Source organism: Python bivittatus, unplaced genomic scaffold, assembly GCF_059951505.1.
Source record: "Python bivittatus isolate LINGU-HERP-01145 unplaced genomic scaffold, Pbiv_v1 ctg000850_np1212, whole genome shotgun sequence".
Taxonomy (NCBI): domain Eukaryota; kingdom Metazoa; phylum Chordata; class Lepidosauria; order Squamata; family Pythonidae; genus Python; species Python bivittatus.
The window spans coordinates 63,765,541-63,783,237 of NW_028277112.1; the positions used below are offsets into that span (position 1 = coordinate 63,765,541).

Consider the following 17,697-nt stretch of genomic DNA (forward strand, 5'->3'; position numbering starts at 1 on the left):
CAGGTTCGAGTCTATCATCAGCCAAAGAAGCTGACTGAGTGACTTTGGGCCAGTCATTCTCTCTAGCCCAACCTGCTTCACAGGGTTGCTGTTGTGGGAAAAATAGGAGGTGGAAGTGCTATGTACTTCTTGAGCTCCTGTGAAAAAGGTAGGGTATACATTTAACAAATGAATAAAGATTAAAAAAAAAAAAGGAATCCATTAGGACAATGCAGAGATCCTATTCAGAGCTTGTGAAGGCAGTAGCATGTCTGGAACACCTTTAAAGCAGCTGCATCTTTTCCTGGGCTCACACAAAGCTGCCCTGCACAGCTGATACACATTGTTGAGAAAAGACACATAATTTAAGGTCTTCCTGGCAAGTGCTATATAAGGATCCATGTGCTCCAAATCACGTTTTGCCCTTGGACTCTAGATATCTAACTATCCATCTCATCTCATTCTGCTCAGAGAAAACCTTTCCTTTCCTTCTCACTTCCCTTTGGCTGTCATGTTAACGAAAACAGAATAATAATAAATGTTCCTTTGAATGTCATGACATGTTTACGTAGAAGACAACCAGTACATTATATTTGGTCCCCCAGCTCGGTGAGTATCTTTACTATCTTTAGTTTAGATACTTTACTAGTATCTAAACTATCTTTAGTTAAATAAGCCTGTAATGGCTTTGTGTTCTATTAGACCCAACAAACCATGGTTACGAATCCTGGTGTAGTATTAGACACAAATATTGGCAATATGTTACACAAGGATAAGTAAACAGTTTGTGTCCTGCAAAAGTATATCCATTTAAAGGTCATTATTTTCAATATTTTCTGTACCTGAAAATATTCCTGCTATTTTTAATGTAAGATATTGCTAGGTATTATTTACTAGAACTCTAATTAATGTCAGTAGAAGACTTATATTCTGATATATAAATGTAATCAAAGTATCCAAATGTACCCAGAATTATTCCTAGTGAGGCACAATTTTGGTTATTCTGGGATTTTAGAAATACCTGCAAGTATAGGCCTTGGTGATCATAGGCCATGTAAGGTATTTGATGATCAAAACGGGAAAGTAGAGAGAAACCCTTTGGTGTATATGTATGGAGTTTTGGCCAAGTACTAGTCTGATTCACATATAAAGCTAAGCCAGAACTGGTATGTTTTCTTTTTGTTTTGCATGATATATGAAATCATGTTTTATGTCTTAATGTTGTATGAGAACTAGATTATCATGCCAAACTGTAAAAAAATACTGTATAAAAAATACTGAATTAGCGTTAGGGGGGAACCCGTCCCTGATATGAGGCAAGCTAATATCAAATTGACATAGTCGTATGTACAAGAATGCAAAACAACCATTCAGTGTATGTAATTGTTATTTATTAGAGTATTATTTACTGGTATTCTTGTTGAATTATTATTGATGGTGGTGGTTCCATTGTTGCTATAGTCAAATCAGGAATGAGTAGTGCTCTCTGGATTAGAGATCCCAATTTACTTTCCTGTCTGGTGAGAAGGCTGCAGAAACCCTTTAGATGATGAAGTGATATCACCAGAAGGAGCAGGGTTTTGTTTGTTTGTTTGCTTGCTTGTTTTAGCTTTTATTTTGTTCAGCAGCCTTGGGATTTATGGGTGACTTCAAAAAAAGGGACAATGGGAGATGTTTATTTCCCAGAGGTCTTGCCATCCCATTCCTGTGCTCTTTTCTTTGTCTTCAGACCAAAAATTGCACTGCCGCAGTTGTGTTAATTTGTTGCCATAGGCTCTACAGGGGCTGCTGCTGCTGCTGCTGCTGCTGCTGCTGCTGATGATGTTGTTATTTATAAGCTATATTTTGATTTTAGGGTGCAGTATCCTCCCCCCTCCCAATCCCCATGTAACTTCTATAAGAGAAAACTAGACAGATAAATATTCAGATGGTAGTATACAAGATGTGGATATAGAAGGCGCGCTCTCTCTCTCTTCCCCCCCCCCCATGGGTAGTATGTGTCTTCCTCCTTCCAAATCATCTCTGTTTCTTCCTTCAGGCCCTGGTTCTCCTCCAGCTTCTCATACCCCTTCTTCCAGATGTTGCTGTTACTTGGCACTGCTACATCTATCACCACCACTGTCTTCTGGTCCTTGTCAACTACCACGATGTCTAGTTGATTGGCCAGTATCTGCTTGTCCATCTGGATCTAGAAATCCCACAGGATCTTAGCCCTGCTATTCTCCACGACCTTCTGTGGAATCTCCCATCTGGACTTGGGGGGGGGGTCTAGTCCATACACTGTGCAGATGTTCCTATACACAATGCCAGCTACTTGGTTCTGCTGTTCAGTGTATGCTGTTCCTGCCTGCATCTTACACCCTGCCACTATGTGTTGGACTATCTTTGAAGCCTGTCTGCAGAGTCTGCACCTTGAGTCCTGTCTAGTGTGGTAGACCCCTGCTTCTATGGATCTGGTGCTTAGGGCCTGTTCTTGTGCTGCTATGATCAATGCCTCAGTGTTGTCTTTTAGTCCAGTCCTTTCCAGCCACTGATAGGATTTCCCAATATCAGCCACCTCAGATATTTGTCGATGGTACATCCCATGCAGGGGCTTGTCTTGCCATGGTATTTCCTCCACTTGAACTTCCTCCCATGTCTGCTGCTGCCTGAGGCATTCTCTCAGCAGCTCATCTTTGGGTGCCATCTTATTGATGTACTCCTGGATGCTCTGAGTTTCGTCCAGGACAGTGGCTTTGACACTCACCAGACCCTGCCTGCCCTCTTCTGGCTGGTATACAGTCTCCGGTGCTAGACTTGGGATGGAAACCTCCGTACATTGTGAGGAGCTTCCAGGTCTTCACATCAGCAGCTTCCATGTCCTCCTTTGGCCAGCTCACTATACCGGCAGGGTATCTGATGACTGGTAGTGCATACAAGTTGATAGCATGAATCTTGTTCTTCCCATTGAGCTGATTCTTCAGGACCTGTCTTATCCTTTGATGGTACTTGGATGTTGCTGTTTTCCTTGCTCTCTCATCGTGGTTCCCATGTGATTGTGGGATACCAAGGTACCTGTACCTGGTCTGTATGTTGGCTTTGTGGCCCTCTGGTAGTTCCACCCCATCAGTCTTAACTACCTTCCCTCTCTTTACTACCATCTGGCCACACTTCTCTAGTCTGAATGACATCCCAATATTCTCACTGTAGATCCATGTCAGGTGGATCAGCAAGTTTATGTCTCATTCACTCTTAGCATACAGCTTGATGTCATCCATGTAGAGGAGGTGGCTGATGGTAGTTCCACTCTTGAACTTGTATCCATATCCAGTCCTTGTGTTTATCTGGCTGAGGAGGTTCAAGCCTATGCAGAACAGCAGCAAGGACAGTGCATCACTTGGTATATGCTGCACTTGATGGCCACTTGTGCGAGCTGTCTTGAATTGACTTCCAGTGTTGTCTTCCACAGTCCCATTCAGTTCTTGAGGAAGGTATGAGCAGCTGGATATGTATGTATGTTTTATATTTATATATATAAATATATAAACATATTTTTTATACCTTTTTATGTTAAAAATAATACTCATCGTGACTGTAGCTGATGCTCTGGGACTGCTTTTGATTTCTATGCTTTGTTCTGGAAACATTTTCTTTCTAATTTCCTCCTTCCTGGTTATTAGCTATGCTAGCTGGAATTTGAAGTCAAACACATCTAGAGGGCAAACCTAAAGAGTTTACTCTAGACCAAGGTTTTGAAGTCTTCAGTGCTAGAAGATGTCATGAAATGTCTCAGCTATTTCTGTATATTAAAGCCAAGTCTCCTTCAAATCAGCTAATTCCTAATGACTTCATGGATATGTCCATGTACTGTAGTTATCTTGGCCACAGTAAGGAAGTGGCTTGTTATTACCTTCTTCGGAGATGTTTTTCAACTTCTCTGTTTTAATACTCATTCAAGTACCATCCAGATCTAATGCTGTTTGCTTTCCAAGCCCTGATGAGGTCCCTATTAATTGCCATTTTCCTAACAAAGTATCTTCTTTGGTAGAAAACAGCTGTGGATTAGCTCCATGAAGCAAATATTCAGCTTGCTTCTTAATACTTAAAAAGATAACAGAAAGCTTAATGACTATTTATTTTGTGTGTGAAAAGTGTTTATTTATGTACCCTAATCCTATTGCTGATTATATAATATATAATAAATAAATGGCTATTTTTGGAAGCTGTAGGATATGAAGGGTGTTAAAAGACTTTTTTCTTGATGGATTCTTAGAGCATATTAATATTGCAAATCATGAATTGCATTTTTAAATTATAATTTCAAGGTTGATGAACATTTGGCAATGGGTCAGCTTCAACTAAATTTTTAGCTCCATGTTAATTGAAACTGGAGCATCTCTCTGTCTTGCTGAATATGTCACCCTGAAGCAGGATATGGAATTCAAGGTCAAATAAAGTCTTGTGAACTCAGATGGTTGGCATGAGTAAGATAAGTTCTGTGTCAACAACTTCCAGAGAATTATGGAGTTAGCGTACTATGACTAATCTTTGTTGCTTGGACTTAGTTACAAGTTGGCTCTAACCCATGACGTTTAAGAAGCTTTCTTGTGAGCAGCCTGTATTGGTGAGTTCCAATGCCTATTTTTGTATATAAGTATGCATATGATTCTTCTTGGGAATTCCTTCTCAAGTAACATTGAATTGAAAAGTCTGCTTGCGACTTTGTGATATTGGTTTGATTGAAACTGTTACACTACTGCTGCTTTAAAGTAAGTTTTATTTGTAGGTACATTACCCTTGTTTAATATTTTCAGTACTGCTGAAGACTTTTCCTCTTCCTCAATAATTATTTCATTGCTCTTACACAGTTGGATGAATGCTGCTTCTCCACGTGTCTAATATCAGTTGTGAAGGAGGTAGTTTGGTGGAACAGTACCATTTTATCTCTTTTTACATTTATAACTAATCTTAAATGGATGTTTTATTGATTACATTCAGAGTGCTGCAGAACTAATTTCAAACATTATTTTAAGCTACAACATTTAAACAGAACCTTTGAACCTGAAAAGGTACACATTGATTGAAGTGAACACAACAGTTGAATAAGCTCTCACTGGAGCATCATAAGACACTCTGGATATTTTGAAAAGTAGAGTATCTTGAAGTGAGAAAGCTCACTTTTGTGTGGATCAGTTGTTTAGATCCACAATGGGCAGACTGTGGGCTATAGGTGGCTCCCCAATTCCCCCTTTGAAGCCTCAGAGTAAACCCTGGAGTCCTCAGATCCCTGAACTGGGTGAGACCAACTTTTTTTATTGTTTTGAGGGAGAGGTTAAGGCTTGCCTCTTCAATTCCCAATTTATGTTTTAGATTAGAATGACCTAGGGGAAAAAAGTCTCTACAACTTCATTTAGAAGTTACTACTGCTGTTAGAAGCTGAAGTAGCACTTCATTGATCTCCAGTTTCAAATGTTTAGATGGCTTCTACTGCCTCTTCAGCAAACATATATTTGTTACATACTTCTAAGATCAGACTTAGCCATAAACCTGAATGTAACTGGATAATTCCTGGTTGCTCCAGTCATAGCCAGTTCCTTTCCTCAGCAAGTCCTGATTTTGAGTATTCAGAATAATGTCAAAAAACTGAGCTTGAGACAGGACTTGTCCCATTCACTTTTTAACGCCTGCAGTTTAATTCTGCCATTGTATGTTTGTATTTTCAAGATCACTCTTAGTTCCTTCCCAAGAAAGCTCCTTCCAAATAGAATCAGAAATGACACAGCTGTTCTTCTGCGCTTTGTTCAAGGCTAAGGAAATAGGCTTTGGGAGAGTTGGCACATGTTCAACTTTTCTTGTTAGCCTAATGTTGAGGACTTCGACTATGGCTGTTTCATCTATTTTGTAGAAACTAGATTATCTCGGTTTTTAATAGACTGTTCAAGACAGTCCACTAATTAGATCCTGTGGGGGAGTTAATTTGGTTTCAAATCCTATATTCTTTGGTCCTCCTCCTCTTTGCACTCTTAGAAGCATTGGGGGATAAGGACTTGATTGTTTATGTGTGTGCCATCTACAGAATAGAACTAGTTGGTTCTGTTGTCTCTCATTTCAATATAACACTGCTTTACAAGTGTTCATAGAAGATCATTAAAAATTGCAACTGTTATTTGTGATACCTTAAGCTGGGCTCATTTTCATACAACTCTTTTAATAAAATGTTAAGGTCTAGTTAAAATTTAAACTGTGCACATATGTGTATATGTCTGCATTGTATATCTTTGTATTGCATATCCTAACAACTATGCAACTATTTTATGTGTTACATAGATATCATTCCTGGAATATTTTTGTGTTCAGTTATTGTGCAGTAGAATATCTGTGAATGCTAATACTTCAGGTGTCTGCTTTAGTTTTTCATACTGTCTGAACTAAAGGTGCACAATGTATGTGTACAAGTAGTCCTCAACTTACGACCATTCATTTAATGACCGTTTGAAGTTACAACGGCACTGAAAAAAGTGACTTATTACTGGTCCTTGCACTTATGACCACTGCAGCATCCCCACAGTCACGTGATCAAAATTCAGGTGCTTGGCAACCGGCATGTATTTACGATGGTTGCAGCATCCTGGGATCACGTGATCGCCATTTGTGACCTTCCTAGGAGACTTCCAACAAACAAAGTCAATGGGGGAAGCTGGATTTGTTTAATGACCACAGTGATTCACTTAACGACCATGGCAAAAAGATCAGAAAATCGGGTGTGAGTTACCTAACAACTGCATCACTTAGTGGCAGAAGTTCCAGTCCCAGTTGTGATAATAATTTGAGGACTACCTGTATGCCTATTTGTATACCGTTTCTCTCTTCTATTGCTCATAGAATGGTCATATAACTGGAGTATATTTGTTGAGCAGGGACCTTGGATATCAATAACAATAATGTTTATAAAGTTTGCTAGTGATTTTTTTTTTTTTTTGCAAATATGAGAGGGAAGTATAATCATTTGTTAATTTTATTTAGAGTAAGAAGAGCTGCTCTAATGCCCGAGTGGACAATTCCCTTCTTTGGATCACCTACACTGGTACTCAGTATGTAGCTATACTTGAGCCTTTGTTTTAGGTTTCTATTTTTATTTTTCAACATTTCTGGAAAAGAGATTTTGACAGGAACATTAGTGGTGAGATTCTCTATTTGCTATACATGGAGAAACAAAATAAAATTGATGGTTATTGAGTGGTTATTGAATGCTCTGAGGTTTCCAGTTGAGTAGCATGTTTAGTAAAATATTAATTTTATTGATACTATTACTGCAATATTTGGTTTAGTTATACTTCATTGACTCTTGAAGAGCAAATGAAACAGCAATCAGCCAAGGGGCTTTGGTATGTCTTTCTTCTCCTGCTGGTCCTAGTTCTTTCCCAGCTTCCATTTGCCAATAATCACAAAGTGGTTATTCCAGTTGTAGGGCCCATTTCCAATTCTCATTTTCCCTGGCCACATGGTTTCTGTAGCTTGTTTGATTTGTCTTAGCAAATCTCCTGTTCTTGCTGGGAGATGGATCAAATCCTTGTAGCAGGTTAGTGATATGGCTGGAAACAGATGGACAGGGAGTTCCATTCTTTTTTTTTTTTTTAATTTCTTCCTTTTGCTCCAGATCAAATTTTTATGTCCACTTAGTCCCAGAGTAACCAATTAATTATTTGGATGTCTCAGGGGATGCACTGTTTTAACTCTACCCAAGATACAAGTTAGGTGCATCACTGATTGGACTGAACCATTTCAGTCCATTCTAGTGGGATGACTGATCTCCTTGGGATTGACCTTTTGATATTGGGCAATATCACCAAAGTTATAATGTATTAGGAAATCCTGTCCATGGCAAGTGTGGGAAACCTTTGTATTATCCTCATCCAGTGTGTGTTTGTGTATGATTATTCTGCAGAAGGGTGACTAACGTTTTTTGGCTCCAAGGACCAACATTTCTACATTGGTTTCTGATGCTGAAGGCTTCTTGAGAGATCTCACATCCAGGCTATATAAGATTGTTATAGTGTAAAGAAAACAACTAGTAATAATATTGAAGCCATGCTTGTAGTTACAAGTTAGTACAGTATTCCAGAGAAAATGGTGTAATGTAACCTCTATCTAAACTTGCACAAACCCTTCCATGTTTTTGTTCAGCAGAGTCTGCTGAGTCTGCAGGCAAGCCCAACAGTCTAGGAAACTCACCTCTAGCATCTTCCTTTAAAAGTACATCCTGGCTGGGAATTATGGTCTCCATGCATCTGGAGAGCACCTGGTTGGGAAAGAGAATTACCAGATTGTAACTCTAAGGCAAGGAGTATACAGATAGATAATAGATAGATAATAGGTAGGTAGGTAGGTAAGTAGATATGCATATATAAATGAAATGATGGCAAGAATTCACCCGTCTCTGCTTTATCTGCTGCTTTGCTTTATCTGCCTGTGAAATGTTATGGGCCTTTGGTTCAAAGTATATCTTCCAAGTGTTGTCTTTTTCTTTTCAAGCTTTATAGGAAGCTTTCAGTCATTTTTATACTTCTCTTTTGAATAGGATAGCAGATGGATTTGCTTAACCATTTCAGATTTATATCATCCCTACATATAATGTCTTTTAATCAAATGAACAGTGGCTAATATTTAATTGCCAGAGTGATAAAATGTGCTGTAATGGACATTTAGTTTTATTTCTCTAAGAAATAATTGGTTAAAAAGTATATGTCTACATCAGGTGTTAGTCTTTATCCAAAAACAAAATTTATATTAATGGCTTCTCTGAATTAATATTCTTTTCACTAGTTTGCAGCTGCAACTGTTTATAGTGTAAACATCTAGCCTGAAACAATCCTCTTTTCAAACCAGAATTATATTTTTAAGGATGCTGACCTCAAATGGATTTACTTGTTTTTATTGGTATTAGAAAAAAGTCCCTGTCTTGAGAGTCCTTAAGATAATGCTAGTATGTATTCTTTCTGGTTAGTATAGCAGTTACTAAAATGTTAAATTGTAAGGGGCTGGATGAAATTATGCTGCAGTCATTGGAAAGTCCTCTGTGTACTCAAAGGTATCTTGATTAATATGTAGTTTTTGTGCAGATAAGCCTTAAGTCAAATTAAGCCATGCCCTGTTCTGCATAATGGCTTAATATGAAATAACTTTCTGCTGAAATACAATTTAGTATAGGCAGACTTTAGCTAGGAGCCCGTTTGTACATATATATGAATGTATTTGTGTTTGCGTGTGCATTTCAGTCATGCATATCATTGTTTAAGCCCGTCAGCATGATGAGGGTCTGAAAAGCAAGGGAAACCCCTACAAAAATAGAAACAGGAAGCTTAACTGCTGAAGATAGCTGAAAATAGAACAGGAATCTTTGTCCGACAAACAGCTGTTAATGCTTCCCTTTTCTGGAGTTAACCCATATTGTTGTTTTTGCTTTGTGGGCTTTTTAAAAATGCCTTTCTATAAAAGCCAATAACAGTTTTTAATAGTGTATATATGTGCATGCATATTTTCATTTTTTCTCTGTTACTTAATTTTGCATTAACTCAAAGCCAAAATTCTGTTTGCTTGTTTATCATACTATACCTTTTGGCTTAAGGACATAATGGCGAGACCTATGGCATGAAACAGTCTTTGTGACCAGTAGAGTATGTTGGTCCTGTATTTGTGAATCACAGTTTGCAGTAAAGTAAATACAGTACACCCTCAGGGCAACATAGTGAATATCCTGCGAGTGTATAAACCAGCATTTCAGTTTTATATTTTAATACTTAGTATTACAAATGAACTTGATGTTCAGGGTGCAAGTTGAGCATATTTCATGCATTATGCAACAGGAAGCCTGTGGTAGCTGATCCATCATGAATATCCTTGTCACATCCACATTTGACATTTTCTGGTGTTAACATCCTATTTAGTTAGATTGTTAACATCCTATTTAGTTGCATAGTACGCTAACCTGGTTTATAGCATGATGAAGATGTGCTGCAGCAAATGCTAAGCTGATTCTCTTTCCACAGCTGTAGCTACATGGATATTGAAATCCTTTGCTTCACGTGTTGATGAACTGCAAACTATTATATCATTTGACAGTGGCTAATTTTAACAGTGATTTATGGAAGCAAGCCACCTTCGTAAAACATGGATTGAAATTGGCTTGCTTTCACTAACCAAATATAAGATGAATTGCATTTCGATGGTTTGCATGATCAAATAAACTACTTAATAAACAATGGAGGTAAACGCTTGAAAGTCCTTCTAGCTTATGTATCTGATTATTTAAGGACTTTGGGATAATGGAGTAAAATCCCAATATTAAGTGTGTGTGATTCAGTGTATTAAGGACAATTACATGGCTTTAAAAGCATAGGCAAGGATGAGATTGCTACATTGTCTTTGCAAAGGGATCTTAATGGATTATAAAGACTCTGTTCTAGAGGGGGTTTTCAATAATAAATGAGGACCAAAAATTGATACTACATCGTAGAATTAAAGCAGCTACTTGTCTATAATGATTATTAAGAACAAGAATAATTGAGGCTTTATAGAGTGAAGGCAGTAAGATTAATCCCTGTTTCTTTTGTACTCTCAGGGATGAATATTGCAAGGGGGAGAAAAGAAGGGATTAAATCAAGCTGTTAAAACTGAATCCTTCCACTAACTTTCTGAGAAAGTGTGCTAATATGCGTATCTTGATGCAGAGCTATTTTTGTCCATTCACAAGAGAGTCAACGGAAGGCTCTTATTTGATTATTGCCTTTTTTGAGGGGAGGGGAAGGGAGGGAACCTAGTCAATAGAAATTGCGTCATCCAGTTGCGTAAAGTAGGGAGAACATTCCTTTTGCAATGCTTGTGCAACAGAGAGACTTTTATGCGTGGGTTATTGGGTCAGACGTGGCTGGCACTATCCCATCCTTATCTTCAATGGGGAAAATATGCTACTTGGAAATGGGACACTGACTTTCTTTCTCAGCTGTATTTTTCTTTGCTGCCCTTTTGCCTTTCTGCAATGCAGAACTACATCCTTCAACTACAACTTCGTTTATGTATCTCCTTAAAGGGAGATTTCTTTCTTGACTGGGTTGTATAAGGAGGTTTTTAATTTTTTCCTGATTTTTTTAATGCATTAATAGAACATTGCCGTTGCACCTCAACACAGGCACCGTGTTTAAAAACTTACAGCAGGTTCAGCCTTCCTTGCTGGTGATACTGATGAAAAAGAAGGGTTTTACCTGTGGTGGATTAGACGTGACCCACCACAGGGCACGTGAAGCTGCAAAATTCATAAGCCTTGGCCAGCATTCTAGTGAATAAGGATGATGCATCTCAGGCTTTCAGTTCCTGAAAATGGAATAGCTGTTATAGAGTAATTGCAGGTGGATAGATCTGATATGATTCCTCCCCCTTGGAAGGTTACCAGTTAATTTAATTGGATCCTCTTTGTTCATTTATCAAAGAAAAGAAAGTTCCAGATTCCAGCAGTGGGACTATGATGCCACTGTGTATTTGTCATCACCACTCTCTGTACATAAATAATATATAGGTCATGCTCAGATCACTTTCTGATGGTCCTGCAGTTCTCTGGTGCTGCCCTCCACTGCAGGGAGGCGGGACATATTAGTTTGGTCTGCCGCAAGTGACTGATGGGCCTAACTGGGTTCCAGAAGGAACTTGGATTGTTCCTGAGGATCTGCTGCATGGTCCAACTGAAGCCTTAGTGGCCACCTGGAATGAGAGGGCAGCAGGGGCTCTGGATTGGATCATGCCCAAGCAGCCTCTCCCCACCTGGGGTTCCTGGAACTCCCTTTGGTTTACAGAGGGGTTGAGGGGGATGGGTGAAGAGACACCTGGAATGCCACTGGAGACCGACAAGGAGTGAATCAGATCAAACTTAGGTTAGAACTGCTATTAGGGCCTACCTTGTGGCGGTAAGAGCAGTGAAATATCAATATTTCTCTGCCCTTATTGTGTCCACAGATAGTCACCTGGTGGTCTTGTTTTGGGTGATCCGAGCCCTCCTGGGAAGGAGTGGCTGTGAGGTCTACCTATAAGGTCACTCTGAGGAATTGGCAAGGCATCTGATGGAAAAAGTCAATTGGATTTGTGCCAAGTTGAGCTATAGCCTTTAAGAAGGTCCTGTGGAGGTGGCTGGAACAAGGTCTGGCTTGGTTATCTGGAAGGAGTTTTTTCCTGTTGAACCTGATGAAGTGGACAGGGTTCATGCAGCTGTTAGCTTTGCCATCTCTAAGATCCATATCCCTCCAGGTTGGCTAAGGCTTCTGGGAGGTGACGTGTGGTAATGATGAATTCCTCTTTGAGAGAGGGGTGGTCCCACCATCTCTTAAGGAGGTGGTGGTCCACCTCTTCCTCAAGAGGCCATCACTTGACCTGACAATGCTGGACAATTTTCATTCAATTTCCAACCTTCCCTTTTTGGGGAAGGTTGTGGAGAAGGTGATTGTGCAGCAGCTTCAGAGAACACTGGAAGGAGCAGATTATCTGGACCCCTTTCAGTCAAGATTCAGGCTTGGGTATGGGACTGAGAAGGCATTGTTCGCACTCTTGAATGACCTCTGGTGGGAGCAGGAGTGTAGGTGGTGTGTCTGTCCTTGTTCTTTTTGACCTCTTAGCTGGTTTTGATATCATCAATCATGGTATCCTTCTGGTTTGGCTTCAGGGTTTGGGGATGGGCCTGCATACATCTGGGACCTCCTTCTTTGAATTCAGTTAGTCTGTCTGGTAAAATCTGGAGAGAAGGCTTACTAAAGGTCCCATCAACAAGGAAATGGACCTCATGATCAAGCCTTATTGGTGATGGCCCCCCTTCTTTGGTACAGCTTATCTCTGGATATCTGAGTTACCCACTCCCTGTTACATTTTCAAAGACATGGCTTCCTTAAGACATGGCTCTACAGGAAGGCATTTAGAAATGATTGAAAAATATGCTCTCACTTAGTGGTGAGGCATCAGATTGATTGTAATTTGTTACTGTTGTCTTCTACCAATTTTGCCCCTATTGTGTAATACTTGTAAGCAGCTTGGAGTGTTAGGAAATGGAGTGGTGTACAAGTTGAAGCAATAAAGAAATAAATTAATTAGTAAATTACAGCTTTTTTGTATTCTTAATGCATGGAAAAGGCTCAGTAAATTGTTTTACCACTTACATCCATTCAGTTGCCTTCACCCTTGTCCCCTGTTTTGTCTCCTGGGCTTCACATCACAATGGTAGATAGAAGACGCCTTTCATTTACAGTATCAGAGCCAGCTGTTATCATTGGGCTTGTTGTTACTCTGTGGTATTATTCAGTGAGTAATTTGAAATGCATATCCCCAGTGGCTTCTCCCCACCATATAGTTCCTGCATTAATATACATGGACTGTCGGAAGAAATGGCACCCTTTTCTCGTAATTGGTCTGCTGTTGCTTTGTTTTGTGATATGTTAGTTAATCTTTGATAGTTTGATGAGCTACACAAAAGGAAATGTTTAGTAGCAGGCTGTCCTGAAAGGTGAGGTTAGCATTCCTTAGAGCAGTTTGTATCCCTCCCTCTCATTATAGTATATTCAGTTGCTTTGTACTTTAGCATGATTTATATGACTCACTGATTGACCTTGGGACTCACCAACCTCACAGAGCATGATGCAAATAGAAATGGATAGTAAAACTACGTGGACTGTCTTGTACAGCTTGGGGGAAAGCAGAGGGTATTCTAATAAGTGAATATATAATCCATCTTCTCAAAACGTACTCATGCAAACACTAGTAATGTCATTATTCAATATTTATAAAGAATTTATAGCAAACCTACAAATGCTGTCTTCAGTGCACAGTCCTCTTCCAGAATGTTCTAGTTTAAAATCCGGTAATAAAAAATTAGCTGATTTAAGAGCAGAATTAAGGTGAACACAGTGATGACACTCACCCAAGCCAAGAAATCGGAAGGTAAAACAGGTGCCTTAATTATAGATATATCTCATGACCATTAATGATGACATACAAAAGGCTTAAGTCAACTTGGTAACATTTTTCAGCCAGGGATAAATTTACATTTTGAGAGTATGTGATGAGTGCATACACAAAGTGGCAGGGGCATTTCCCAATTTAGGGTATAACTGCCATGGTGGGCATGGCCAGTCAGAAAACAAATGAGAAATCAAGCCTCAGTTTCTAACTTCCTGGCTATGGAACATAACTGAACTTGAGGCAGCCTTAATGCTGGTCTTTCTCTACTGAATTTCCTTGACTTTTGTCAAGGAATTTATCATTATTGTGTTGCAGTTCCAAGCTCTTTCCCTGCTTTCTTGTAAATCAGCTCCTATGTTAAATAGGATTTACTAGTGGTAATCCTGGTGCATCATCTTTTTTTTTATGTTTCAAACAATAAATTGAATTAATCATGTTTGTTAATGAGAATAAATTAATATAGTAATTGATTATGCGCCATCAAGTTGGTGTTGATTCTTAGTGACCACTTTGATAGATTTTCTCCATGATGTTCTGTCCTTAACTTGGTCCTTCAACTCTTAAAATGGTGCACGCATCCTCACAATCCTCTTCTTTTCTTTCCTTCCACCTTTCCCAGCATTAAAGCCTTCTCCAGAGAGCTAGGCCTTCACGTTATATGTCTACAGTAGGATGATTTAAGCCTGGTCATTTGTGCCTTGAGTGAGAATTCTGTGATTTGTTCAGTGATCCATTAGCTTATTTTCTTGATTGAATACAATAATACAGATATTAAAAAGGCTCCTTCAGGTGTAGCTCAACTTCTGATGGCTCTGTGGATACATTGCAGATGGTTTTCTTGGCAACAGTATGGGAATGGTTTGCCATTGCCGTCTTTCAGGATGTTTTTTCAACTTCTGTTGTAGCCTGCAGACTTCATGGGATTCTTGGTGAAGTATGGAATAGACCTGATCTGGTATAGCTTCCAAACCTGGGCAAGGTCAACTAGATGCCTCCATCTGCAAACGAACAATCCGAATCAAGGAGCCATCTTTTGAGATGACCAGAATGCCACTTGGTGTTGAGATGCCAATATTTGTTGGAACTTGCAGTTCATAATCTTGTACTGTAGGTGGAGTAACGACTAAACAACAACAACAACATTACCCAATGCTAGTGAAAGTGCATTTAGATCTTCCGCTGCTTCATAGTCATAGACCTTAACCGGCTACTCTCCAGAATGTTGCTAGTTGTTTCTGTATGATTGGCTGAAGTTCCTTCCTCCATTTTTTCCCTCTAATTTATGTTTCTTAAGTCACTGTCTTTGAAGTCTCCTTTCTCTCTGTTTTTTTCATTCTCCTTTAAAATTGCTTCATGAAAAACGGATTTTCAGACAGTCCTATGGCACCACTTCAGAGAGTGGTCAAACACCTTCCAAGAGACATAAGATTAAAGCCCCTCTGCTTCCTTTATTGAGGCCCCAATCCCTACATTTAACTTTATGAAATCACATTCAGTAACTAAAACAATAGGCACAGTATATACGCTAGATTCCTCTGCAAGATGGAATCTTTTCTAAGTCACTGGACTGGCAGCATTCTGGCTGACACTAAGCTACTATAGGCTGTTAACTGGACAGAAAGATGCTGTTATTTTTTAACTACTGCAAATCAAGGAAGGGCTTTCTTTTTTGGCAAGACTAAATCAAGTACACCAGGAGATTTCACCAAAATTAAACAGAAATACATGCCTGCCCAAAACGTGGAAGGAAGATGCCAGTTTTATCTTAACCGTTTTTAGTGGATGAGATTGAAATTGAACACAATTGTAATTTGTAGTCTGCAGTCTGTCTCACAGATCATAGATGCTTTATGAAGTTTCAGATTATTAACTTGAGAGATGCCTCTTTTTTAAGTAATAGACTTTTGAGATTTAACAGTGATAGACTTATCAACCTTTTCCCAGGGATCTCTTCTTTTTCTCATAGGAACTTGGTGACATAGCCAGGCCTAAGAGAGACAAAAATTGCCTCAAAGTCCCCCATTACGTTTCCATGACTTAGGGTGAAGTTGAACCTATGCCTCCTAGTCCAGTACCTGAACTTCTACACCACACTGGCTCCCACTAATAATAACTCTTTAGTATCTTTATTCTGACTATTTGTATGCATACATGTTATTCCACATACAGAAAGGGGAAGGAATATTTTACTAGTGAAAGTATGTTACCATACCAGCTGTCTCTTTATTTCTTTTTCTTTTTGTAATATGCTTAGTTTGAGAGCTTGTGGAATGAATGAATGAATGAATGAATGAATGAATGAATGAATGAATGAGAAGGAGGGAGGGAGGGGGAGGGAAGGGAGGGAGGGGGAGGGAGGAAGGAAGGAAAGGAAGGAAGGAGAGAGGAAGGAGGGAGGAAGGAAGGAAGGAAGGAGAGAGAGGGAAGGAAGGAAGGAGGGAGGAAGGAAGGAGAGAGAGGGAAGAAAGGAAGGAAGGAGAGAGAGGGAGGAAGGAAGGAAGGAGGGAGGGAGGAAGGAGAGAGAGGAAAGGAAGGAAGGAAGGAGAGAGAGGGAGGAAGGAAGGAAGGAAGGAAGGAAGGAAGGAAGGAAGGAAGGAAGGAAGGAAGGAAGGAGAGGAAAGGGAGGGAGGGAGGGAGGGAGGAAGGAGAGAGAGGAAAGGAAGGAAGGAAGGAGAGAGAGGGAGGAAGGAAGGAGAGAGGAAAGGGAGGGAGGGAGGAAGGAAGGAAGGAAGGAAGGAAGGAAGGAAGGAAGGAAGGAAGGAAGGAAGGAAGGAGAGAGGAAGGAGGGAGGAAGGAAGGAAGGAGAGAGAGGGAAGGAAGGGAGGAAGGAAGGAAGGAAGAGAGAGAGAGAGAGAGAGAGAAGGCAGGCAGGCAGGCAGGCAGGCAGGCTAAGGTACTGGACTAGAAGCAGGCCCAGGTTCTTGTCCTTCCTTAGGCATGGAGCTGGGTGACTTGGGCAAGTCACTCTCTCTTAGCCTAGTCTAGGAAGTCGAAAAACATCTGTCTACCAACCCACACCAGACCAACATGGTTGATTATAGTGTATAACCTTCAGTGAAGAGGACTTCATGTTGCAGTGGATTGATTTTGGCTGATAATGATTATTTATATACTGTATGTACGTACATACATACATACAAATAAATAATCCATCTCTCTATAGCTGTACACATACACCCACACTCAATCATAAATTCTTGAACAATATGCAGTTAATCCACATTGTTTCCCCTGCAGGTTCCAGTTGCACATTGTTTAGGACCTGTAGGTCATTACAAGAGGAAATTCTGTTCTGTGTGCAGAAAGCAACTGGAAAGTCCAGCATTCCGCTGTGAAGGTAAGCTCCAAAAGTAATGAATTATACCACTACTCAGCACTGCCTAATCTTCAATCTTAACTTTTTCCCCCTGATCCTGATCTATGTTTCTTTCTGAAAGTACATCTTTCAGAAAAATGTACGAGTACTTGTTTGATACTCAGTTAAAGAAGGTCTGAAGACTTGCTGAAAAAAAATGAAAAAGGAAGCCTATATTCCCCCTTGCAATGGAATTGTGTTTATCAGTGAAACATATTTCTTTGTGTTTCCCGGCACTCATCATTGAATGGGGAAGGTATGCTTATGTCATATATAACTTTTAAACCTAGATTCAGAATGCTTTACTTACTAATTCTACCATGCTGTAACAGTAGTAATAGTTTTAAAAAGTTATCCTGGTGAGAAGTCAATATAGAGATGTACGTTGGTCAACC

The 17,697-nt window shown here is 39.7% G+C and overlaps 1 protein-coding gene across 1 annotated transcript in view; it reads left to right on the plus strand.

Moving 5' to 3' along the window:
• The window catches only part of DGKQ (diacylglycerol kinase theta), a 101,475-nt gene that overhangs the window by 24,395 nt on the left and 59,383 nt on the right, over positions 1-17,697 (plus strand). The window contains exon 3 of the mRNA XM_088130186.1: positions 17,185-17,284. Within this exon, the coding sequence (XP_087986312.1) occupies positions 17,185-17,284 (100 nt within the window). The remainder of the gene's footprint in view (positions 1-17,184; positions 17,285-17,697) is intronic.